A 27,325-nucleotide genomic window follows, 5' to 3' on the forward strand; every position below is an offset into this window, starting at 1 on the left:
TTTCAGTGTTGATAAAATAAGTACCTTTTGAGCACATGTCGGTGTAAGATTTAGTTCCTCTCTCGAAATTGCTAGCCTTGTGCTAAAACTTGAAACCAGTATTAGTGTTAGCATAATGTAAGATGTAGTATTATGATTATATCTTGTTTCTACTGAGGGATAAAATAAATACTCCTGTCGTTTACATTCATCCTCCTCCCTCTACAAACACGCTGATGTTACTAGTAAAAGTTAAGTGTTATACAATCAACTATTAGAAAAGAAACTGATATAAAAATACATGAAGACAAAGCTTATTTCTATGTCAATATAAGTTAAAATGGTGTTTGTCAACTTATACAATTGAACTATTTTTATTGTTAAATGATCATCATTGATTAATTTAAATGGTAATGACATTCATCGAACAGCAAGCTGATTATTTTAAAAAGATGCAAGAGAATTGTTGTTTGATTGGTAATTAAACGGCTAGCACTGGTGATGGTGCCACATAAAAAGCATGCAGTACACTCTGTAAAGTGGTTAGCATCAGGAAGAGCATCCAGCTTTAGAAACCTAGCCAAATCAGACTATAGAACCTGGTGTAGCCCTGGCCTTGCCAGTTTGTCAAGCTTTGCAACCCATGCTTGCATGGAAAATAGATGTTAAATGATGATGATGATAATGATGCTCTGCAAAATCTGAAACAGTTATTTGCATATTTATTCTTACTGTGTCCAGGCTGCAGATGCAAAATATTCTGCTCACTAATGTACAACATAGCACAAATTCTCCTTTTAACAACGAAAGGATTTTGGGACCTTTGAGCTCGAACAAAACAGCTAGCTTTGTTCATTCTTTCAGTGGACAATTTGTTTGATGATTATGGAAGGCAGACATCAAATGATTGTAAATGGCTATAAGGTTTAAAATTTAGTAAATGAGTTGCTGGTGGCACCGATCGTGGCCGTTATCAGCCTCGCCTGGCCTCTGTGACGGTGGCATGTAAAAAGCACCATCTGATCATGGCCGTTTGCCAGCCTCGTCTGGCACCTTTGCCGGTGGCATGTAAAAAGCACCCACTACACTCGTGGAGTGGTTGGCGTTAGGAAGGGCATCCAGAAACATTGCCAGATCAGACTGGGCCTGGTGCACCTTCTGGCTTCCCAGACCCCAGTTGAACTGTCCAACCCGTGCCAGCATGGAAAGCGGATGCTAAACGATGATGATGAAAGTATATTTTACTGTAATCTCAGTTTGAAGAAAGAAAAGCAGGAGGGGTCTCAGTTGGTATGCTATTTATGATATATACATCTAGAAAAAATAGTGTCATGGGAATGAAAGATCTCCAAAAATCTTAAATGGAATTCAAAACATTGGTCATCACTGATATGCTGTATTTTATCTTCTCATTAAAAACTGGAATTTTTTTTTATTTTTCTATTTAAAAAATTTTTTTTGCTGTATTAAATGCATTTTTATATTTATCTTTATCTTCAGGAGTCTTCCCAACTATCTCCAATCCTTTCTCCAACTGAATTCATTAGTTCAAAACTCACTGCCAAAGCTAACAGACAGTTACAGGATCCATTAGTCATAATGACTGGTAATCTTCCTGTTTGGTTGGCTGAAATAGCTGCAGCAGCGTAAGTTGAAGTTTGTGTATTTTTACCTCATAAATTATTTTAGAGATTAAAAAATATTGGATAAGAATATGAAGACGGTCTCTTTTCGTTTGTATACAAAAATACTAATAAAAATCAAAAATCGTTGAAAGCAATGCACTACACTATGTAATAGTAGTGATTATTTTCTTCTATTGTAAAGCCCAGTTGCATGGATGTTTCCTTTGATAATAAATATGTTGCTTGTGCGAGTTTTGAATTGATTGCAGTTAATTCCTGATGCTAGCAGAACAGTTAAAATTTCAAATGAATAAAAAAAAAATGTTAAAGAGAAAATATGAATAAAGATAGATTTAAATGTAGATGAAAACTTTTTATATAGCAACATAGTGGAAGTATGTGAGCATAATTGGAAACTAATGGGGATAATAATAATGATAATGAAATTATTGTGTACAGTGCTCAGGTGCACCACAACTTGTCAAAAAGTGCGTATAAAGCATATGCAGTAATGTATAAATGTCTGGAAAGCGAACAATGTATGAGTCAGATACATGCTTGCGTGTGTATGGAGGGGAGAAAATCAGGTGTAGTGTTGGGGAATCTCAGGAAGCATGGAAGTTTTGAAAGATGCAGTGCGCCGACAACTAACAACTGATGCTGGCAGTTTGTTCCATGCTTCAGCAACTCTCAGCGTGAAAAAAATGTTTCTGAAAGTCATGGGAGCTGTGCTGTTTTCTGACTTTGTAAACATGTCCACGGGTGTTAGACAGATGGAGTTTAAAAAGGTGCTCAGAGTTATTGTTAGTAAGATGGTTAATAATTTTATGGGTGTCTGCCAAGTCAGCTGCCAGACGTCGGAGTTTCAATGATAGATAAATAGAAGCTAGGAATAAACCAGTATGTATTTGTGGTGGAACTGTCAACCATGTCTGTCTGTCTGCAGTAAGTGAAGACTTACTAGAAATCTAAACAACTCTTTCTGAAAGATATTAACAGCTGCTGAGTATTTCTGATGTTGTTATAAGGTTACACTTACAATTTCCAAAAGAAACAGTTCTTTTAGATTTTCAAGTGAAGCAGGGGCTCCTTTGAAGGTTAATTTGTATTTTATGTGGTTTACTTTTCAAAGCTTTGTTTTAAATCCTCTATAAGAGTAAAGACCCTGTTCTGTCATGAATGACCATTGGTTTGCACCTTCAAAGTTCCCCTCCAAGGCAAAAGTCTGGGCAAAGTTGTTTATGGAAGACCAGCAGTCACCCATGCATACCAGCCTCCCCACTCCAAGTTACCAAGGTTGTCCAAGGAGAAGGCAAAGGCTGATACAGCTTAGCACCAGTGATGTTGTGATCATTTCTACAGCTGAGCGAACTAGAGCACCGGGAAATAGTGTCTTGCTCAAGAATGTAATACATAGTCCAGTTCAGGAATTGAACTCACTATTTCATGACTGTGAGCCTGACTCTGTAACCACTGAGCCATGCACTTCGGGAATTTGGCCTATGATTGTAAGGTCCTAGTGTTGCATTGTGTTCTTGAGCAAGACACTATATGTTGCTCCAGTCAATCCAGCTGGTAAAAATGAGTAGTATCTGTATTGCAATGTGCCAGACTTGTCACATTCTGCATCACACTGAATTTCCCTGAGAACTAGGTTAAAGTTATGTATGTCTGTGGAGTTCTCGGCTACTTGCATGTTAATTTTATGAGCAGGCTGTTCTAATGATCAGCTCAACTGGAACACTTGTTCTTGTAACTGACGGAGTGCCAACTATAGTCAAGATTAATTGCAATAGTTGCAATAAAGACTTAACCTTATTTTAATACATGTGAATAATTCTGACTGGTTTTGGGATTAACTTTCAAACTTTGTAGCAGTTTTGTTTCATTATTTTTTCATTTATATTTGATTAATTTTTCTTTTTCTTTTTTTTTTTTAGACCATTCCTTTTTCCCTTTGATACTCGCCAAATGCTTTTCTATGCTACATCATTTGATCGTGACCGAGCAATGATGAGGTTACAAGATAACAATACTGATTCTACAACAACAGACACAACTGACCGAGTTGCTCCCCGACTGGAACGGAAAAGGGTCAGTTTCTGAATTTTCCACCTTTATGATTTTATGTTTCTCTATAATTTTGAACAAAAATTTCATCTTTGAATAAACTTCCCCATTATTCTGTTGGCCACCATAGATATGCTGTAACTTGATGTCACCTGCCTCTGAGACACTTGAATTTTTCTCTCTGACTCATTAGCCTTCACATTTGGAGTCATTTTTCATTTTCTAACTTCTGAACTAAATTGGAATCCTATTTTAAGAGAAATTTTGATTAGTTAACCTTTTCGTTACTGTATTTATTTTGAGATGCTCTGTGTTTCTTTCAATAACTTCAAATATAACAAAGAATTTAGTAAAATAACTTAGTTATCATTCAGCTAATGTTAGGAACATAAATTGTGACTAAGGTTTGGTGGAAAATTTTAATTCAAAACTTATGAAAACAAGACTTTTGTACTCAGAGCCAGAGCCGGTTTCAGCCGGGTTGGTAACAAAAGGGTTCCAGTCTCTCTTGTTATTTCCGTTCTTCAATGTTTTTTCTTTCTTTTGTTACTAACAGCGTACAGTCAGTCGAGTGGATATCTTAAAACAAGCAGAGAAACTCATGGATGAGCTGGCTTCCACAAAAGGATTATTGGAAATACAGTATGAGAATGAAGTAAATATTGTGTTTTTTTTAAGCTTTTTTCTTTGTAAATAACCAGAGGTATTGAAGTTGAGGTTTTATAATATCTTCTTTAATTCCAGGTTGGTACAGGATTGGGACCCACATTAGAATTCTATGCATTAATTTCTAAAGAAGTACAAAGAGCAGATCTTGATATGTGGCGAGGCGACATTGTGAAACAGATGGATTTTTCTGGTAAGTTCAAAGTAAAAGAACTTTAGTTCATGTTATAGTTTTATTGGAATCATTGGCTAAATTGGTTGGTTTTATATTCCAACAATATTGCAATGGACTCTCTTTGTAATTATTCACTCTGTCATTTTTCTGTCACAATGTTTTTTTCCGTTTTGAAGGTAGTAGAGTATGGTTTGAAATATTTGGCTACTAATTTTGCTGGTTGATCAGTTATGTATAAGCGTCATCATTATCTCCTGATTTTGTCATCACATCACATCAATATCTTTTCTCCAGTCACAACTGTATAATTTTTTCCACCTTAAATCAATCATCAAAAACCCCTGACTTAAAAGTAACATCTGCTAAATCTGTTGTCTTCTTTCTTACAATCAGCTACTGACAACACTAAATACAGTCAACCATCACATACACAGAAGAGAAAAATACTCGGAGCTCTTTACAACAATTCTATAACATTTACAGTACACATACAAATCAGTAAAGAAAATAAAATGATGTACATTCAGTGGTATTACATTTAGCTACTCAAGGAGACCTGCCCACCACAACAGAATTGAGATCCTAAAGTCAAAGTACCACATAAAAAGCATGGGTGCTGATGCCATGTAAAGAGACACTGGTGTTTGTGCCATGTAAAAAGGACTGGCACTGGTACTCTTACTCTTTTACTTGTTTCAGTCATTTGACTGCGGCCATGCTGGAGCACCGCCTTTAGTCGAGCAAATCGACCCCGAGACTTATTCTTTGTAAGCCCAGTACTTATTCTATCGGTCTCTTTTGCCGAACCGCTAAGTGACGGGGACGTAAACACACCAGCATCGGTTGTCAAGCAATGCTAGGGGGACAAACACACACACACACACACACATATACACACGACAGGCTTCTTTCAGTTTCCGTCTACCAAACCCACTCACAAGGCATTGGTCGGCCTGGGGCTATAGCAGAAGACACTTGCCCAAGATGCCACGCATCTTAGGAAAAAAAAAAAAGCACCCAGTACATTCTGTAAAGTGGTTGTTGTTTGGAAGGGCATCCAGTTGCAGAAACCAAACCAGAACAGACTATGGAACCTGGTGTGGCCCCTGTCTTGTCAGTTAAATGCTGATGAAAAAATATCTCCTCTAGTGTACATATGTAAGATTCATCATGTGTTATTCTAGTATTGGCTGGGTTCTTAATCTCGCTGCAACAAAGAACTCAAAATTATACATTGGACATCATCCCAGGCATTGCACAGATCATGTCTAGAGACTACAAAGAAACCAAAATAGTCAAAATGGAAAGCATCTGAATATGCATGGAGCATAGTTTGTTGCTCCGCCTTCACAGCAGTTGCCGGTGTGTGGACTCCCAAACATTGTAACATTTCTTGAACACTGTCCCACCAGTTCAATCAACTACATGCAATTTGGTCATTTGCTTGGTAGAAGTACTGTGTGTGTGTGTTTCTGTATAAGAGATGATACAGAAAAAATAATGGTCAGGTTATGAACTTAATAAGATGCAGTGGACTCTTAGTTGAGTGTCTGAATAACATCCTATAGTATCATTTGAGGAAAAAGAATTGCTTTTTTGAAATTACACACTCACTTACACATATGCATACATATAAATAATTTATAAAACAAAATGAAATGAACAGGTTTTAATTACAAATCACCCCCAATTGTTTCTGTGCATTGATAACAGCTATTAGTTGCTGAGTTTTCTATATCATACTATTTGCATAAAATATATAAATAATTACATAAATATGATCTGGCAGCAGTTGTGTACCAGCACATCATCAGTTGAATGGCTGTAATATTACTGTTGTAGATGCCGGCCTCGCCTTACTGGCACTTGTGCCCCGTGCTAGTAGGATGCTAAGAGCACCATCTGAGCGTGATCGTTGCCAGAGCAGCTAACTGGCTTCTGTGCTGGTGGCATGTAGGAGGCACCATTCGAGCGGGATCGTTACCAGCATCGCCTTACTGGCACCTGTGCCATTGGCATGTGTAAAAAATTCGAGCGAGGTCGTTGCTTGTACCGCCTGACTGGCCCAAAAATTCGAGCACGGTCGTTGCCAGTACGCCTGACTGGCCCCTGTGCCGGTGGCACGTAAAAGCACCCACTACACTCTCGGAGTGTTTGGCGTTAGGAAGAGCATCCAGCTGTAGAAACTCTGCCAGATCAAGACTGGAGCTTGGTGCAGCCATCTGGTTCGCTAGCCCACAGTCAAACTGTCCAACCCATGCTAGCATGGAAAGCAGACGTTAAATGACGATAATGATGATGATATATATACATAGAACTGTAGATACACTCTAATTGTTGAACTTACTACTTAACTCCAATAAGTTGTTTCGATTAGGGCCAACTTAATTTTACTCTCCTTGGTGATCTGGTAGAATTGAATACCTTATCTAATGATTTTAGTTTATTTACAGTTCTATAGATAAATGAGGTCGAAGGAAGGATTAACTTGATTTGTTTTTTTTTTTTTTGTTTTTTTTTTAATCAGGTTCAGGAAGTGATGTTGAGTATATTACATCTCCTTGTGGTTTGTTTCCTTCTCCACTTGCTCGTAACACCAAAGCTGCTGTTGTCAACAAAATCAAAGCCAAATTTAAATTCTTTGGAAAATTCTTAGCTAAAGCATTGATGGATTCAAGAATGGTAAGTGTCTATAGACTTTGAAGCCTTCCCGGGGAAAATGAGGTTGGGCATTCATCTTCTGAACATTGTCAGACACGAAAGAGATGCCAGAGGGTTGCAATTCAGGGATGAAAGAGTTGTGGAAATGAAGAGTTTGGTGATGTAGCTGGAACTTATTGTCCTTGGTTATGACATTTGGTGTTTGGTAGAATAGACACCAGTCACAAAACTTAGAGAGAGAGAAAATGTTATGCACCCAATGACAGTTGACTAATCCTTTCGTTACCGTATTTATTTTGAGCTGCTCTGTGTTTCTTTCAATTATTTTAAATATAACAAAGAATTTAGTAAAATAACTTAGTTATCATTCAGCTAGTGTTAGGAACATAAATTGTGACTAAGGTTTGGTGGAAGATTTTGATTAAAACTTATGAAATCAAGACATTTGTATTACAGAGCCGGTTTCAGCCGGGTTGGTAACGAAAGGGCTAAAGTCCTTTTATTAGTTCTCCAGTTTAGCCCATGTGTTAATAAGGGGTTTGTTGTTATAGCAACTTTAACCCTTTAGCATTCAGATTATAAATTCAAATGTAGTGCTTTTTCATTTTCATTACTTTTAATTATGCATTATCTTGTAATTTCAAGATTCTGATGATGTGATCATATATTTTTAGAATGATATTGAAGTGTAGGTGTGATAGGCGGTGCCCCAGCATGGCCACAGCTCGTGAGCTGAAACTAGATAAAATAAAATAAAATAAAAATAGGCTGGATATGACTGGTTTGAACATATTTGGGCCAGATATGGCTGGTTTAAACGCTAAAGGGTTAATGACATTGATTTACCTATCTCCTTTGTTTAGTAGGTTTCATTCAGTTAAGTGTAATCTGGTTTCAATATGGGATCTTTCTGTGGCAGTTGTAGAAGCTGTACCTCCCTTGATATTATTTGCAGTGTATGTCAGTCTCAGAGTTTATATTGAAATACTCTAATAAAGAGAGGGGGAAAATCACATGGAAGATGAATAGATTCAAAAGTGAGATATTTTTTCAAAGAACTATGAAGCGAAGTAGGAAGAAACTGAATTAAAGAATGGCTAAATTGAATCCTGAGTGAACTCTTCCAGATCCTTCTGTCACGATAATCTCCCATTCACCTACTTGGGCACGTTACCTCAAGGGTATATCATCTCTTTCTTGTACTACTCCATCCACTCCCACCCATATCACAGGATAGACCTATTCTTACTCAACCCACCCCAATGTCCTTTTTACTCTCTGACTTGGACTCTCTAATCCCTAATGCTACTCTTTCTCTTTCCCTACGCTAATACTATCCAAGTTTTTCCACTAACACCTTTTCTTGTGAAAGGTAGGAGAGTCCAGTTTGCTGGACATTGTTGTAGAGCTGAAAACGAAGCAATTTCTACTCTTCTCCTCTGGAAGCCATCTACTCGCGATACCAGAGGGCGCACACTCTCCTTCCCTGATGTAATCTCCAGGGATACAGGCATCCAGCAACAGGACCTCCGTAATGCTATGATGGACCATGAAGTCTGGCATAGCATAGTAAATTCCATTGTCTCAACCATGGTCGAACAATGATGATGAACACCTTCAACATTCAACAATAAACCTGTTTTTACCAATGTATTTTATCTGTTCTAAAGTCACTACCATCCTCTTTTTCTCCATCTCTGACAGGAATTGTCTTTAATCTTTAATCTTGCAAGTCATAAGACAATCTTACTGATGCTGTTGCCTCAGATAAAAAAAAACAAAAAAACACCCAGTACACTGTAAAGTGGTTGTTGTTGTGGGGGGGGCATCCAGTTGCAGAAACCATGTCGACAATGAGACATTTTTGGAGCAAGACAGCATCCACTGACTCATTGTATCCTATGAAACTGTCAGTGTGGAAAGTGGATGTAAAATGATGAAAGCAATTGATGGAAATACTGAGCTTGTTAGTTGGCTCATTAACAAGTCCTTTACAACCCTGAGTATAAAAAGGAAAATCAATCAACAGAAACCTTACCGAGTTAAAACCAGATGGAATAAATGGTTTGTGCTATCCTGCATCTTTTAGAAGGACTTGGTGATACAAACAGGATTTAGGTGTTGTACCAAGATAAATTGAATACTGACAATGAAACCCATTTCCTTCTTTGAGTCATTTCCAAAAGAAAGATAAATTTAAAATTTAAAATCTCTATTTGCTGTTATTGTTGAAGTTTCTTATATTTTGATATTTTGAAACAGTAACCTGAATTATGTTAGTAAATTTTCCAAACTTTCTTTTTATAGATTGATGTGCCAATAAGTCTGGTATTTTTCAAGTGGATCTTAGGCCAAGAGCACAGTCTCACATCCAAAGACATACAGCATATTGATCCTGTTGTTGCTAGGTCCTTTTATGAACTCGAAGATATTCTCAGGCAGAAAAAAAGAATAGAAGCGGACCAGTCTCATGTAAGTATCTGAAACAAACTCTGCTTGATATTTGTATGTATGGACACAGACACACCATCATCATTATCATCCATTTTCCATGCTAGCATGGGTTGGACGGTTTGACCAGGGTCTGGGAAGTCAGGAGACTGCGCCAGGTTACAGTCTGAATTTTTACATGCCACCGACACAGGGACCAGAGGAGGCTGGCAAACGGCCACGATCGATTGGTGCTTTTTATGTGTGACAGACACCAGTCAGGCGGTGCTGGCATCAACCACGTTCGGATGGTGCTTTTTATATGCCACTAGCACGGGTATCTTAGCTACAATTTCTATTTGATTTTTATTTTGATGTTGGTGTTGACATACTTGACTCAACAGGTCTCCTCAAGAACATATGGAGACTAGTACATAAAAATAATAATGAAATTATTGTATACAGTGCTCAGGTGCACCACAACTTGTCAGACAGTGCATATAAAGCACATGCAGTAATGTACAAATGTCTGGAAAGCGAACAATGCATGAGTCAGATACATGCTTGTGTGTGTATGGAGGGGAGAAAATCAGGTTTAGTGTTGGCGAATCTCAGAAAGCATGGAAGTTTTGAAGGATCTGCATGTTTTTTTATTTTTTTATTTTTACAGCCAATTACACGCAGATGTACTAATCTCCATATTCATTGTAATTGTCTTGGATTTACACTCCTGAAAATATTCATAATCCAGAGAAGCATACCCAGGATTTACCCATTGGATGAATTACAATAGGATTGATCACCTTAAGCAATCTTAGATGCTTCTTTCAATTTAGTGTGGTTAGCCTGAATCTGGATTATAACTGAGTGCATGTACAGTACCTGCCTGGTTAATTTGTCCCTATGTACTCGTATATATAGGCACAGGTGTGGCTGTGTGAAAGGTATTTGCTTCCCAACCACATGGTTTCAAGTTCAGTCCCAATGCATAGCACATTGGGCAAGTATCTTCTACCATAGCCCTGGGCCAATCAAAGCCTTGTTTGTGCATTTTAGTAGATGGAAAGAAGCCCATTGTGGTGTATATGTTTGCGTTTGTCCCTCCTTGTCTTATCATTCATTTCCAATATTCTGTAAAAGCATGTCTAACCATAGGGAAATATCACCTTGTTTAGAAACAGGTGAGGGTTGGCATTAGGAAGAGCATACAGTCCTCCTCATCATCATTTAATGTCCATTGTCCATGCTGGCATGGGTTGGATGGTTTGACCAGAGCTGGCAAGCCAGTGGGGGTTGCACCAGACTCCAGTCTAATTTGGCATGGCTTCTATGGCTGGAAGCCCTTCCTAATGCCAACCACTTTACAATATGCTGGGTGCTTTTGTGTGACACCACATGGGCAGTTTTATGTGGTACCACCACAAATGCTTTACACCCATTCAACCTCCTTACCAATAATTGTCATGTGATTGTCACTCTTTCCCTTTTTGTTTTTTTTCACTGTCATCTGTATCACATTGGTTCTTCTCTATTATACTCCTTGCTATCATATTGCTCTGGCTAGTTTCTGTCAGAGAAGAGACAAATTTTTGGTACTGGTGAAGAAACAAAACAAGCATAGAATAGAGAAGGCTTTTTAGTTTTGTGTGTATGTGTGTGTACATCTTGGTGACAACTTCTAATACTGTTGCACAATAAAATGCATCTGGTTTACACTGTAAAGAGGATTGTGAAAGTAAGGTCATCCAGATGAAGAATCTGTTAAAAAAATTGCAATGTACATGCAAGATATGGTTCCTGAGCCATTAAAGAGGGCAGTAACTCTGGCTAAGAACTGACTTGGTGCATTGCAACCAACCCATGGAATAGCATGGATACACGGATATAAAATGATGATGGAAAGCACACCTTAGATGTCCATTCTCAAATATTCTCTCAACATTAAATTTTTCATAAAGTTTCGAAGAATTGTCTATAATTTTATCATGGCCTTTATAATTGTTTGGTTGTAGCTTTATAACAAATATTTGATAGCTGTTGCTTTTGTAGCTGATTTTATAGTTTTGGTCACTAGACATCAGTTAGCAACACAACTTCACTTCTTTTCTAATACATGTGTTTCAAATTTTGGCATAAAGCCAGCAGTTTCGTGGAGGGATAAGTCATTCACACCAACTCCAGTGCTCAGCTGGTATTTATTTCATCGACCTTGAAAAGATGAAAGGCAAAGTTTACCTCAGTGGAACTTGAACAGTCAAAATGCTGCTAAGCATTTTGTCCATCATGCTGATGATTCTGCCAGCTTACCACCATCTTTTTTATTACTGGTTTCCAAGATTTTTTATTTAACTGCATGGTTCTTGGTTTCAAGCATTTGTCTTATGAAGAAAGGCTGAAGACGCTCGACCTTTATTCTCTAGAAAAACGACACCGTGGTGATCTCATTCTTGCTCACAACATCATAAGCGAAAAGTGTAACCCCTCGAAAGAGCTGTTCTTCACTCCTACTCCAGATCGTCGGCTGCAGGGTCACTCCGAAAAGCTCTATCTGCGACGATTTCATCTCAATCGAAGGAGAGGGGCTTTCTCCGTCCAGGTTGCGGATCCGTGGAATAAGCTGCCAGACGAGATAGTGAAGATGCCGATAACCGCTCGGTTCAAAGTCTCTCTTGACCAAAAATGGCCTGAACTCTTTGCATGAACACCCTCCCTGTACGTAACTCCATGTCCCCCTACATGGCCTTGCTTTTTGCTTTTTGAGCCAAAAAATTAACTTTAAGTTTAACTTACATTTCTGTAATATGTATGAGATGTATTGTTTCTCATTATTGTCTTATTGCACATAAATCTTTACATTTATTGTTTATCAAACTTTTCCTTTTAGACTGAAGAATCTCGCCAGTTGGCTCTCGACAGTTTGACAATGGATGGCTGCACAGTTGAAGAATTGGATTTAGATTTTACCCTTCCAGGTCATGTAAATATTGAATTAAAAAAGGGTGGCAAGGACATTCCTGTAACATTAGAGAACCTAGAAGAATATTTACAGGTAATAATATACTTTTTTATATTTTTCTGTTACATTTAAAAACCCTCCACACCAACTTTAAGAAGTCTATTGGTGAATGTGACTGAATCATTATTGTTAATGTTCTGCATTAGATGACCCACATTACTGAAACCATAAAAAACCCCAGATATTTTAGCATCATTTTGTAAGACCTTTGTCAGTTATTCACCAGTTATCTACTTAAAGCTAGTATTTAGTTATGGATGACACAGTTTGCATCTCCAGTCTAGAACTATCTTGTCCAGAATATATTTGCCCAAGGTGCCATACAGTGGGGCTGACAATGTATGTATATGTAGATAGACTTACATATATTTTCTGTGCTTTATATATGTTTAGTCTTCATGCTATCTACATACATGCACACAAATATATATACTTGTTGCATGTAGCATTTTACAGTTTTCTTAAGGACAGTAAACTTTTTTTACTCATGACAGCATTGTTGTAAGCTGTTTGAAGTGTGACAGCTGTTTCGGCTGCTGTTGTCCCAGCAGAAAACAGAATTTCATAGAAGCATGTTGTTCCTTTTTCTTCAACCATTGCAAAAATTAACAAACAGAGGAGAAGCATGGCAAATCAGATGCACTACATAGCAGTATGACTTCACATGATGCTGCCAGTTGGCTGGCTGGTGCCTGAAGGTCACATCAAGTGACTTCTAGTGACAGAAGCCTGAACTACAACAGAGAACATTTCTGGTTACTTTTGAGTACCTCCTCATATAATAGGGTTAATGTAATCTATATATATAATATAGAATATCTGTATCTTGAATATCTGTATCAACTTCATAGTCAGTGTTAAATAGGAATTTCCTGGAGTTAATGTTAAAATACATTAAATTGGATTCTGATTGAAGACTGTAAATTTAATGGAATATTCTAACTAATTGGCTCCCGTGCTGGTGGCACGTAAAAAAACACCATCCGAATGTGATCGATGCCATTACTGCTGACTATAACTTAGAAGGTAGTGCTCCAGTTACTGTTCAGTGACTGATACCAATAAAATAATAAAGAAAATTAAAATAAAAAAAATGACATTCTTTTACTTGCTTCGGTCATTAAACTGTAGCCATGCTGGGGCACCACCTTGAATTTTTAGTCGAATAAATCGACCCCAATGCTTATTTTGCTTTTTAAGACTGGTACTTATTTTATCAGTTACTTTTGCTACACTGCTAAGTTATGGGGATGTAAACACGCCAACACTGGTTGTCAAGTGGTGGTGGTGGTGGTGGTATGGGGTACACACACACACACACACATATATATACAGCAGGTTTCTTTCAATTTCCATCTACCAAATCCACTCACAAGGCTTTGGTCAGCCTGAGGGTATAGCAAAGACACTTGCCCAAGGTGCCACACAGTGGGATTGAATCTGGAACCATGTGGTTGGAAAGCAAACTTCTTACCACAGCCATCATCATCATCATCGTTTAACATCCGTTTTCCGTGCTAGCACGGGTTGGACGGTTCGACCGGGGTCTGGGAAGCCAGGAGGCTGCACCAGGCTCCAGTCTGATCTGGTAGTGTTTCTACAGCTGGATGCCCTTCCTAACGCCAACCACTCCATGAGTGTAGTGGGTGCTTTTTACGTGCCACCGGCACAGGTGCCAGGGGAGTCTGGCATCGACCATGTTCGGATGGTGCTTTTTACGTGCCACCGGCACAGAAGCCAGTCATTTTTACATATACATATTTATAAAGAAAAAAATCTTTCTGTGCACTAGTAACTGAAATTATTTGAGCTGTGAATCCTCAATTTCATAAGCAAGTAATGATTTAATGAATGTTTTTTTTTCTCTTTCTCTTTCCTTATCCAGCTTGTTGTCCATTGGAATCTTGTTGAAGGTGTATCAAGACAATTTGAAGCTTTTAAAGAGGGGTTTGAATCAGTATTTCCTCTTTCAACTTTACAGTGTTTCTATCCTGAAGAGGTGAGTTACAAGTTTTGTTATTTTCGTTGATAATTGCAGTATCTCGTATTCTAAGATAAATTTCAATGCTTCAATTATTAGTGAAAACTCTGCTCAGCTGAGGTGGATGTTTGATAAATAAAACTGACTGATCAGAATTCAGTTAGTTGTTTGGATGGGGAGTGGATAGTTGCCAAGGATACATGGCTTGAGTGATATAAATGTCCAAAAACCAACTATTGTTGGCATAAATAACAAATGCCAATGCATCATGGCCAGCAAAATGCTTCCAGTTTCTTATAAGGTACAGCCACAGATTCTGAGCAATTATTAAAGGTAGATGAGATCAACTTTATGGCTCACCACATACCTATCGATCTATTATCTTTTTTTCTTCTTGTTTGTCATTAGACTGTGGCCATGCTGGGGCACTACCTTGAATTGTTAGTAGAAGGAATCGATCCCTTATTCTATCGGTCTCTTTTGCCAAACATCTAACCTATAGAGACATAAGCACACCAACAAGTTGTCAAGTGGTGGTGGAACACACACACACACAATGGGCTTCTTTCAGTTTTGGTCTACCTGATCCACTCACAAAGCGTCAGTCAGCCTGAGGCTATAGTAGAAGGCACTTGACCAACATGCCATACAGATTGAACCTGGAAACATGTGATTGGGAAGCAAGCTCCTTACCACACAGCTACACCTAAAGAAATGTCTAAAACGGGGTTAGTACCATGTAGACTGTAACTTACAAGTAGACCGCTGAAGTGTTCACTATGCGCTTTGGACATGTCCAATTCTGCAATAAATTGGTTATACTTCCACAGTACACAAAATATTTTTTAATAATTATTTTTATACATTTCCTAATAATATTTAATTATAAAAGTATAATTTTTTTTTTCTTAACATTGAATGGCTAGGATGGTCCACTTAAATGAAATAGAAAAAATCAAAGTGGTCCAGAGGTATAAAATGGTTGCGCAAAACTGATTTTAATGAATTACTACTTCACTGGATAGCTTTTCTAATAACAACCATTTAAATGATTTTGTTTTAGCTTGGTTGATAGCCATTTAAAGATTAATATATTTTGCTGGAACATAATTACATCATCATCATTGTTTAGCGTCCGCTTTCCATGCTAGCATGGGTTGGATGGTTCAACTGGGGTCTGGGAAGCCAGAAGGCTGCACCAGGCCCAGTCTGATCTGGCAATATTTCTACGGCTGGATGCCTTCCCTAACGCCAACCACTCCGTGAGGTGCTTTTTACGTGCCAGACGAGGCTGGCAAACGGCCATGATCGGATGGTGCCTTTTACGTGCCACTGGTACGGGGGCCAGGCGAGGCTGGCAATGGCCACGATCGGATGGTGCTTGTTACGTGCCACCAGCATGAGGCCAGTCGGGGCGGCGCTGGCAACGGCCTCGTTCGGATGGTTCTCTTACATACCACTGGCACTGGTATCACAGCTGCAATTTCCATTGATGTTGATCATTTGTTTAACATTTCTGTTAAAATTTCAACTGGCCCCTATAGTCCTACACCTTTTCTAAGATTATTTTAGTTTTCCTGTAGGAGTCTCATTCTCCATTTTAATACTTATTGTTTGTAAGGTGGCGAGCTGGCAGAATCATTACTATGCCAGGCAAAACACTTGGCAGTATTTTGCCTGTCTTTATGTTCTGAGTTCAAATTCTGCCAAGGCTGACTTTACCTTTCATCCTTTTGGGGTTGAAGTAATTGACTTAACCCCTCCTCCGAACTCGCTGGCCTTGTTCTAAGAATTGAAACCAATATCGTTTGTGTGCTAACATACATGCAGTTTTTTTCAGTTAACCCTTTAGCATTCAAATTGATTTGTCAAATGTGATGCTTTTCATCCATTGTTTTGAATTCATCATACATTATCTTGTAGCTTTGAGATTTCAGTGATGTGATTGTATATTTTAAAAATGATATTGTGGAGTAGGTATGAGAGACCAGAGTATAAAACGGAACATTTGGGTCAGATATGGCCAATTTAAATGCTAATGGGTTAGGAGACCCTTCCAATTATTGGTGTGATTAAAATCAGGATGATAAGTTGGGTTGTTCTGTACCTTAACTCCAAAATCACTGTTCCCCCCCATCTATTCATATATTGGTATCCTTCATACAGCAGATAGCAGTAGCTGTAGATAGTTATTAACCCTTTAGCATTTAATCCAGCCATATCCAGCTGAAATATTTTACCTATTTTATATTAAAACTGATCATAACCTACCCTACAATGTCATTCTAAAAAATATTCAAACTCACCATTGAAATCTTGAAGCTACAAGGTTGTGTATGACTAATTCAAAGCAATGTGAATAAATAAGCAATACATTTCACAGAAAAAACTTCATTAAATAAGACCTGCCACATCTTACAGTGATACACCTAAATATATTTTCAACTCTTTTTTTATTTATTTTTTTTTTTATTATTACTTGTCCTTAAATTTACTTTTTATTACTTGTAATATCAGTTAGAGCAGCAGGACTTAGTGAATGCTTGTGCAATACTAGATGTCTGTCATCTGTGTTACATCAAACAGCTGTTACTTAATGATTTCTCTGTTCTTTCATCATACAACTGTCTATTGGCGGTGAGTCAGCTGCTATTGTACCCCAATATTTCGTTGAAACTTCTTTGTGCACTTTTAAAACTTCCATGTTTTTGTCTTCCAGATGACTAATTTATTTCGGTCAACAAATATGATTATTACACTGAATTGGCCTCTTATATATTACTTACGTTCATGTTAAACTGAGACTTAGCTATTTGAATCGAACATGCCTGTTAGTGTGTGTATCTAAATTAGTATCGTATATGTCCCTTTCAGGTCACCTTCACTTTCCTATAACATCAATAACTAATTTTAGCTGTTTGCATGCATGTTAGACTGCAACAGATCTTATCTAAATAGGTGAGATGGAAAAAGTAAAGAAATACTAGTTAAGTACTTCTGTACTAGTTTCGTTTGAAACTGCAATCTTAATGTTGGTTTCTTTCTATTAACATTCAGATTAGGTATTGTTTCTAACTACATTTTTGATTTTCAGTGATAATAAATGAGGAAAGATTTTACTATCAATTCCCTTTTTTCTTCCAGTTTACATTTTGTAAAAATGTTTACATACTTAAGAAAAGCACACAAAAAAGAATTTTAAAAATCTGCTTGCAAATCTAATAATTTTCTAGATTTCATTTCACATCTCACAATGGAAATTCTAGTCTTTCCTAATGCTCTTCCGGGATAGAGTAATAGCCAATTTGAAAGTTATAATCTAATATCTTTCTGATCTTTAAGGCAACATGGTTTTCCTTCTAGTGCATTAGTTTAGCTAACCTTGCATGTACATTTATTTTTTGGTGATTTTTAGACAAAGTTTTAGTAACTGAGCAGTATCAGCTTGATGCTTGAAAGACACTGTGCAGTAGTTTATTTTGAACAGACACACTCTCGGTCACTTACAGAAATTTGATTCAAATTGGGAGTTATCCTTCAATTGAAACATCTTTATAAACCTAATTTTCTCATGTCCACTGTGTAATTTGTAATAACACCAAAGTTTGAACAAAAATATCTTACCATGTGCCACTTCTCAATGACTAGTGTTGATTTATTCTTACATTTCTTTATTTTTTTAATTAATAGTTTGATGGATAAAATTATCCACTTGATAATACCTGTTAGAATATAGAGGATATTAAAACTCACAAGCATATATACGATATGTCGTGAGGTATTCAATGTTTGAGAACATGTCTTTCTAATTAAACACAGTCTTCAACAATAGATATTGAAGGATGTATTGTTTTTGAGTTGAATAGAAAAAAAATAATTCTTTGTAATTTCCCTTGTCAACAATAAAGAAAAGGCTTTAAAAAAAATCAAGTGTCCTTCCCCACTACCCCTTTTAAAAGGACTAAAATTCCAAATATATCTCCAATGCATCAAATATCAATTCTGAAGTTTGGTGATGGACACTAGGAATATCCTTTGTGTGTGTGTGTGTGTATTATTGACCACACATACTTGTGTATGTGCTTCGCTTGTTCGGCAGTAGGTTGCAGTTTAGCACATTGAGGATGACTCGCACAGAGTACCAGTTGTTAAAACACCAGCACTTTCAGTGAGTCATACTCGCCACTCTAAACAAGTCTACTGGTAAACAAGCAAAGCCCACACATGAGTTTGGTCAATGATGTCTACTACACTAGCACTGCTTCTAATTTATATTTGAATATAGAGAGATAGATATGAGAAATATTGTGAGATATTGATAATATACTTGAGAAAATATTGAAATAGTATTTCTAACATATGCGTGTTGGAAATCTGAAAGAAGTTACATTGGAATCAGTAAATTTAGTTTCACTAACCTAGAAGTTTCATTTTAAAGTATGAAGAGAAAGGAAATCCAGTTTTCGGAATCTACATACAGGTTGGTGTATATAAGAGGTAAAAAAAGGAATGATTCTCTGACCCTATGTACAAGAAAGGAGTAAGATACAAAGGAACACAATGTGAAAGATTTTATAGAATGGTTGATCAAGTTTTTGAAAAGTATAAGAAAATGATGCAATGAAAATAAATTGCACCCAGTGAAATATATAAGCAATGAGATGTTGACTGATGAACTAAAGCATTCAAAAGGCTTACTTGTTATCTAAATCATCATCATAGTTTGTTATTGAAAGGCCATCAGAAGACCGTTCTTAGAAATAGCTGTGAGACAGTTTGTGAGTGTTTAAGGTTATCTTTATCTCTGAGAATTCTTTAAGTTAATTTTTTGGCGCAAAAAGCAAGGCCATGTAGGGAGACATGGAGTTATGTACAGGGAGGGTGTTCATGCAAAGAGTTCAGGCCATTTCTGGTCAAGAGAGACTTTGAATTGAGCGGTCATCGGCATCTTCACTATCTTGTCCGGCAGCTTATTCAACAGATCCGCAACCCGGATGGAGAAAGCTCCTCTCCTTTGATTGAGATGAAATCGTCGCAGATAGAGCTTTTTGGAGTGACCCCGCAGCCGATGCAGGAGTGAAGACCAGCTCTTTCGAGAGGTTACACTTTCCGCTTATGATATTGTGAGCGAGAATGAGACCACCACGGCGGCGGCGTTTTTCTAGAGAATAAAGGTCAAGCGTCTTCAGCCTTTCTTCACAAGACAAATGCTTGAAACCAAGAACCATGCGGGTAGTCAGCTTCTGGACTCTTTCGAGATGATGTATGTCTTTGAGGAGATAAGAAGAGGCTTGAATCATGTATATGTCAGAAATAAAGTACCAACTCTTAAGGCGACATTCTGTAAAAAGAGTTAAATCTAGATCTATTAAAAATGGCCTAAAAGAATGTCGTTTTGATTCACCTTTGGATCACTTGTCACTAAAGAGTAGTAAAATGCAAATCCAGTCATTAATAGTGTGTGGGTGGGAGTTTGTGTGTGCACGCCTGTGTATAGATGTTTTAGAAGACCTACAAATGTTCTTGTTGTTTTTATTGATTTGAAACATCAGATTTCTTTGCAAACCCACATAAAACTAACTGGGATGAGTGTGGAGTAGGGCTGCTCGAATTGATCTCAATGTTACTATTACTTATTTTATTGACCCTAGTGTTTAAAAAAAAAAAATGGACAACACCTGTCTAACATGATCTCAACTGAGAAGTGAACAACCGTAGCTGGATACAACAAAATGTGTAAACTATTTTTAAAATATCGCAATTTCTACTGACATTTTTCTTTCGAAAACTAAAAGTTGTCCAAAGATTGTGTTTATAGAAGAAACCATCTAATGACTAAGAACATTTTAATTGTTGCTTAGCTTCAGGCTGGTATTGATTTAATTGGTCTATGATCAAAATAATTTATGGTCATTCCATCTTCTATACTTTTAAAATGGTAGTGAGTAGTTTTTAGGGAAATTTGGCTGTCATTTCTAGCAGATCAAACAACTACATAAAGATTCTGTCTGATTCATTTAAAACATTTTAGTTTCATTTACATGCTGAATGTGAGGGGCTTAATTGGTTATAAGTTGTGAGCTTGTTAATTAAAAGATAATGAGTTTGAAGCCGTCCAGAAGCTGTCAATGTAGGTGGCATCTTTCATATTTCTGATATGAAATATAATTAATATTCTGTTGCAATCAGTTATTTTTAATATGAAATAAAATTGAAACTTTGCTGCAGTCAGTTCTTTGAATGAGTCACCAGATAAAGAATTAATAAAATAATAAACCAGATGAAATCTAGAAGCAAGGAATACTGTGCCGACCGATCTAGGCTGGCAACAACTACAGAGGAAATGACTGGGACTCTGATGAACAATGCAACTCATATTAGCAAGGAGAGATTTTGTAAAAGAGGGTGGATTTGAGATCAGTAACTCAGCTATGAAGTTACAGTGGTGATGGTGGTGGGGGCTTTTTGGTTTACACTAGAGTAGTTTCTTATATAATAATGATGAAATTATTGTATACAGTGCTCAGGTGCACCACAACTTGTCAAAAGTGTGTATAGAGTATATGCAGTAATATACAAATGTCTGGAAAGTGAACAGTGTATGAGTCAGATACATGCCTGCGTGTGTATGGAGGGGAGAAAATCAGGTGTAGTGTTGGCGAATCTCAGGAAGCATGGAAGTTTTCAAGGATGCAGTGCTCTGATAACTAACAACTGATGCCGGCAGTTTGTTCCATGCTTCAGCAACTCTCAGCGTGAAAAAAATGTTTCTGAAAGTCATGGGAGCTGTGTTGTTTTCTGACTTTGTAAATATGTCCACGGGTGTTAGACAGATGGAGTTTGAAAAGGTGCTCAGAGTTATTGTTAGTAGGATGGTTAATAATTTTATGGGTGTCTGCCAAGTCAGCTGCCAGACGTCGGAGTATCTTCAGACACATACAAAAGTTTAAGATGTTCCTGTCAGATATCAGTGAATTGAAGCATCTTGTTGAATAATCCATCAAACTTCTCTCTCTTTCTATCGCTCTCCCTCTCTCTCTCTCTCTCTCTCTCTCTCTCTCTCAACAGAGAAATTGAAACTTTTGTTTTCATTATCATTTCTGTCTGTCTCTTGTTTCAGCTTGAGCAACTATTTTGTGGAAGTCGAAGTGAAGTCTGGGAAGTGAAGATGCTAATGGAATGTTGCCGTCCTGACCATGGTTATACTCATGATAGCAAAGCTGTCAAATATTTGTTTGAAATATTAAGTTCATACCTTGGAGAAGACCAACGCCGTTTCTTACAGTTTGTTACTGGCTCTCCAAGACTTCCAGTTGGTGGTAAATATCAGTGCTTATCTGTAGATTCTTAGTGCCCAGCACTCACTGCCACATACTATTCTATTACATACTATACACACACACATCACTCTCTCACTTAGCACACTTTCAGTTAGTTCATATATATATATACATACATACACACACACCTAAGTGAAGGTGCGTGACTCAGTGGTTTGTGCATTGAGCTTATGATTGTGAGAAATGAGTTGTGCAACATGACTGGCTGGTGCCAAGCTCTATCAGCCTTTCCCTTGCATAACATCAGTAGCGTGGAGAGGAGAGGCTGGTATGCATGGACAACAGCTGGTCTTACATTAAAAAAAACCCGAGGTTGTGCATTTGTTTGTGAGATGACTTTCCACCTAGACTTGTACTGCAGAGGGGAACATCTTGGGTACATTCCTGGTCATTCGTGACTGACGGAGTCAAGAGTTTATATATATATATAATCTCAAAATATCATTGCTATTATGTTAAACTGTTATGTCCAAATTTGGCCAAATGTGAGGGTTTTTTTTTTTTTTTTTTTTTTTTTTTTTGCAATAGCCAGTTCTTTTGGTCAAACTATCATCTCAGATGCCAAAATCAAAGATTGTCAAAGAATGCTTTTGCTATGGAACAGTGAAACTATTTTTTCGTTTTCTAAAAAAGCATCGTGTTGGACTTTCCAACACTTTTGCATAATAGTGATTTCATATATATATATATATATATATATATATATTGTTTGCCATTAGACTGCAGCCATGCTGGGGCACCACCTTGGAGAATTTTTTTGATCAAATGAATCAACCCCAGTATTTATTTTCTTTGTAGGCTGGTACTTATTCTGTTGCCAAACCACTAAGCTACAGGGAAGTAAACTCACCAGCACTGGTTGTCAAGTGATGGTGGTGGTGGGGGATAGAAACACACACACACACATAATGGGCTTCTTTCAGTTTCCACCTACCAAATACATTCACAAAGCTTTGGTCAGCCCAAGGCTATAGTAGAAGACACCTGCTGGAGGTGTTGTGCAACAGGACTGAACCCAGAGCCCATGTGGTTGGGTAGCAAGCTTCTTACCACACTGTCACAACTGTGCCTATATAAACATAAACACACACACTTCCAATTTCTTACCATACACGTATATACACCTCACTCTCTCTACACACCTTCATTTTATACTACACATACTCTTAACATTAGTGCATATGTGAGCCCCACAATTCAGAACATTAATTTAATCAGTTTGAACATGGAGTCAGTTTTGTTTATGACAGAAACAAGAATAAAGGTTTATTGTATATTTGAAGAGAATGATGGATTTCAATAATTAAGTTTACTTCTGCTACAACTTATTTCACCGATCCTCTAAGAAAAATTAGTAAAGTTATCCCCTATAGTATTTAAAGTGAAGGCATACAGAGATGTAACTATTAATATCTCTAATATAGGTCTATGACCAGAAGTTTGGGACAGTGGAACAGTCAATTATATAGACCCCAGTACTTGACTGGGATTTGATCTCAGTGTAAAAAGTTGGAACAAATACTGCAAGGTGTTTTTCCAATACTCTACTCATTTTGACAATTTACCACCTTAATAATCATCATCGTTTAACGTCCGTTTTCCGTGCTAGCACAGGTTGGACGGTTTGACTGGGGTCTGGGGAAGCCAGGAGGCTGCACCAGGCTCCAGTCTGATCTGGCAGTGTTTCTACAGCTGGATGCCCTTCCTAACGCCAACCACTCCGTGAGTGTAGTGGGTGCTTTTTACATGCCACCGGCACAGGTGCCAGTGAAGGCTGGCAGCGGCCACGATTATAATAATAATAATGTACCAAAAACGGTATATGACAATGACCAGGTCACAATCATCTGGGATACGCCTGTTCAAATTGAGAAAGAAATCAAAGCTTAATCACTCAAACTTAATAATCAAGGATTGGGAAGAAATACTCCTGCTTACTGATAGACATTGTGATCCCTTCCAACCAAAATATTGCCCAAAAAGAAGTGGGGAAATTATCACAGACCTTGAGATTGAAGTATTCAAGATATGGGGCATGAAGGTGAAAACAATAGCAGTAATAACTGGAACATTGTTCGTGATAAAAAAAAGCATACGAGCAAAAATGGTAGAAGTTATACCTGAACCCTCAACACTATACCCTATCCAAAAAATAGCCCTGTTAGGAACACCCCATGTCCTGTGCAAGACAATTAGTTCAATAATACAACCCAACCCAAACAAAACAATCCACCTACACAAGACACTCTATATTAGCAAATATCCAATAAAATAAACATCCACCAGCAATCCGATACCCAGCAGAACAACACATCTTGCATTACACTCAATACAAACACCTGTACAACAAAAGATTTCAACCAAACACCATAACTCTGGCAGAATTTGATCTCAAAATGTAAAGATAAATGAAATTCAGCTAAGCATTCTGCCTGGCATGCTAATGATTTTGCTAGCTTGCTGCTTTTTTTTTTTTCTTCTTCTCTAGTTTCAGCTCAGAGCTGCAGCCATAATAATAATAATAATAATAATAATAATAATATAAAAATTACTTCCAGAATATTTTAAAATATTAGGTTGTCCCAAAAGTTCGTAAACACTTGCGAAAATTGAATTTTTACTCGCCAAGTACTAACAAAAACAACAAAAATTATTCCTCAAAATAAAGACCATTATTTTCCAAGACTTTCTACAAACTTTTGGGACAACCTTATAGTAACATTTCATTATTGCTATGATATTTGTTACACTGTTTTGTGTTGTTGTTGACTCACAAATGTTGTTCCACTTAATGCTTTCAGGTTTCCGCAGTTTAAATCCACCTCTGACTATTGTACGAAAGACATTCTCTAATTCTGAAAACCCTGATAACTCCCTTCCATCTGTGATGACTTGTGTGAATTATTTAAAACTTCCGGACTATTCTTCAGTGGAAGTGATGCGAGACAAGCTGAACCTTGCTTCACAGGAAGGACAGCTTTCATTCCACCTATCTTAAAGTACAGTGCCACTCACGTCCCTATGATGGACGATCTAGATGGTGATGACCCAACAGCAGTTTGCACTGACAAAGAAATAAGAAAAGAAAAAAAAAAAACCCCACAGAATTAAACAAAAAAAAAAACAAATCAAAAATCAAACAAAAACTGACAACAGGAAAAAAAGGAAATCAACTGCCACCATCTGACTGGCAGAAGATCATTCCAAGGACATGTACCAGGTTGAAAGAAACATTTTTTTTATCTTTTCAGTAATTCTGGTAAATGACTGGTGAGTGTAGATGGTGATCAAAAACCATTCCTAAACTTATTTTAACATTTATCTAGAAAATTTCGCCTTATATGCTTTGTGAGGGAGAGTGCAAATGTTCATGACAGATAAACTGGTACAAATATCTCCAAGTTTGCCAACAAAATGTATAGACATGATTTGACCAGTTGCCACGATGCATCTATACATTCATTCTTAGGACTCAACACACGGCTAATGTGTGAAGGATTGACATTTGTAAAATATTGACATGAGTGGCGTTTGTGGCCCCCCCCTATCTCCCCGGGACTAGATGTCTAAAAAAAAAAAAAATATAAAATAAAATAAAAATTGGCTAACAAGTTGTAGCCATGCTGTTTGTGCTTGATATGTTTGTACTGAAATAATAAAGTTATAAAGTTACATGTTGTTTTTTTAATACGGGTAGTTTTCATAAACCCTATTACAGGGGAAGGAAGCAATTTACAAAATTATTATTCAATGGTAAGATTGCTGTCAACCAAAACTCACGTCACCTTAATGATGTAATCCCTGGAAAGGGCTGTATCATATGTATATGTTTTCTCCATTACGGAGCCCCTAATTGTTCATGTCATGTTAATATTGAAGATTTTTCGGCTAATTGGTATCTATTTTGAACATCCTTCATTTAATATCAACACATCTAAAGAAAAGGAAAAAAAGTGGAACAAATTAAATTTTTCTTTTTATTTAAACAAATATTTACCCATTTACCCTTTTCTGAAAATTTACTCTGATACCACTTTTGGTTGGATAAAACATTTCCTTTTAGTTGTCTCTTTTGTTTTTTCTTGAAAATTCATCCCTAAATTATTTCCGTTCCCCCTCCTCATTCTATTCTCCCTTAATGTCGAGAAAAATGTTAAAATAGAAACAGTAAAATGGAAATAGCAGCAACTGTATGTTTCGTTACACTTTGCTCATTATAAATAAAGGAAATACTTGCCTTCCATCTCCAGGGTTTTATCAACACAGGCAACTATATGTTCCATCATACCCTTCTCACTATTTGAATATTGTATGTGTGTGCATATATATATATATATGTATATGTATGTATATATATATATATGTATGTATGTATGCATATGTCTGTGTAGATGGTAAAGACCGCCTTCAATCAGGAATGACCATCAGATTGCACCTAGAAGGTTCCCTTCCGAGGCACAAGTCTAGGCAAGGTTGTTTATGGAAGGTCAGCAGTTGCCTGAGCATGCCAGTCTCCCCCTTCCATGCCACTGGTATTATCCAAGAGCAAGGCAAAGGCCGATACAGCTTGGCTCCAGTAGTGGCGTCGAAATTCATTTATATAGCTTGGTGAACAGGAGCAGTGGGAAATAGTGTTTTGCTCAAGAACACAATACATAGCCTGGTCCCAGAATCAACTCCACAACCTCATGATTGTAAGCTGGACACTCTAACCACTGAGCCCTGCACCTTCATATGTGTGTATATATCTCTCTCTAACCGCTCAGTCGAAGTCGACTCTCGGTCACTCGTTGGATCAGTGTCCTCCAGTCAGTTCTATCCTGGGCCGCTTCCTTCAGGCTGGCCATGTCCATTCCGGCATCACTCCTGATGGTGTCAAGCCAGTGGATTCTTGGTCGGCCTCTTTCTCTCTTGCCACTGACCATTCCGAGCATGATGTCCTTCTCCAGGGATTCTCTCCTCATAATATGACCGAAATATGCCAATCTATGCTTGGTGATCCTAGCTTCTAGCGACATTTTCGGCCTTATCTGCTTAAGAACTTCTCCATTGTTGAGCCTCGCTGTCCATGGAATCCTGTGCATATAAATATATGTATGTGTGCATACCACAGTATTCTTAGTAATCAGTAATGATCTTCCTCAGTCAATTGTGGACAGCCATCATCATCTCTTTCTCTCTCTCTCTCTCTCTCTACATATGTATATATATAATGTATGTATGTATGTGTATTTCTTACTTGCCTGTTTGCTGACAAACCATCCACAAGGCTTTTATCACTCAGACAACTCATTCTTTTTTTTTTCAGTGTTCAACTGCAAAACCTATAACAACTATTCTGTAATTGAAAATGTTTTAATTAGTTTCTATCGATTTGAACAA

General features: G+C 37.4%; 1 protein-coding gene across 8 annotated transcripts in view; it reads left to right on the forward strand.

The window, feature by feature from the left end:
- Positions 1 to 25,615, forward strand: part of LOC115223979 (E3 ubiquitin-protein ligase TRIP12) — a 177,115-nt gene extending 151,500 nt beyond the window's left edge. For all 8 annotated transcript variants that reach the window (XM_029794745.2, XM_029794749.2, XM_029794750.2 and 5 more), the window contains 10 exons: positions 1,480 to 1,625; positions 3,545 to 3,698; positions 4,231 to 4,329; positions 4,419 to 4,533; positions 7,043 to 7,197; positions 9,484 to 9,648; positions 12,491 to 12,655; positions 14,508 to 14,621; positions 21,724 to 21,922; positions 24,745 to 25,615. In XM_029794745.2, coding sequence (XP_029650605.1) covers positions 1,480 to 1,625; positions 3,545 to 3,698; positions 4,231 to 4,329; positions 4,419 to 4,533; positions 7,043 to 7,197; positions 9,484 to 9,648; positions 12,491 to 12,655; positions 14,508 to 14,621; positions 21,724 to 21,922; positions 24,745 to 24,941 — 1,509 coding nt within the window. In that variant the 3' untranslated portion in view covers positions 24,942 to 25,615. The remainder of the gene's footprint in view (positions 1 to 1,479; positions 1,626 to 3,544; positions 3,699 to 4,230; positions 4,330 to 4,418; positions 4,534 to 7,042; positions 7,198 to 9,483; positions 9,649 to 12,490; positions 12,656 to 14,507; positions 14,622 to 21,723; positions 21,923 to 24,744) is intronic.
- Positions 25,616 to 27,325: the final 1,710 nt, after the last annotated feature.

Source organism: Octopus sinensis, linkage group LG24 (assembly GCF_006345805.1).
Source record: "Octopus sinensis linkage group LG24, ASM634580v1, whole genome shotgun sequence".
Taxonomy (NCBI): domain Eukaryota; kingdom Metazoa; phylum Mollusca; class Cephalopoda; order Octopoda; family Octopodidae; genus Octopus; species Octopus sinensis.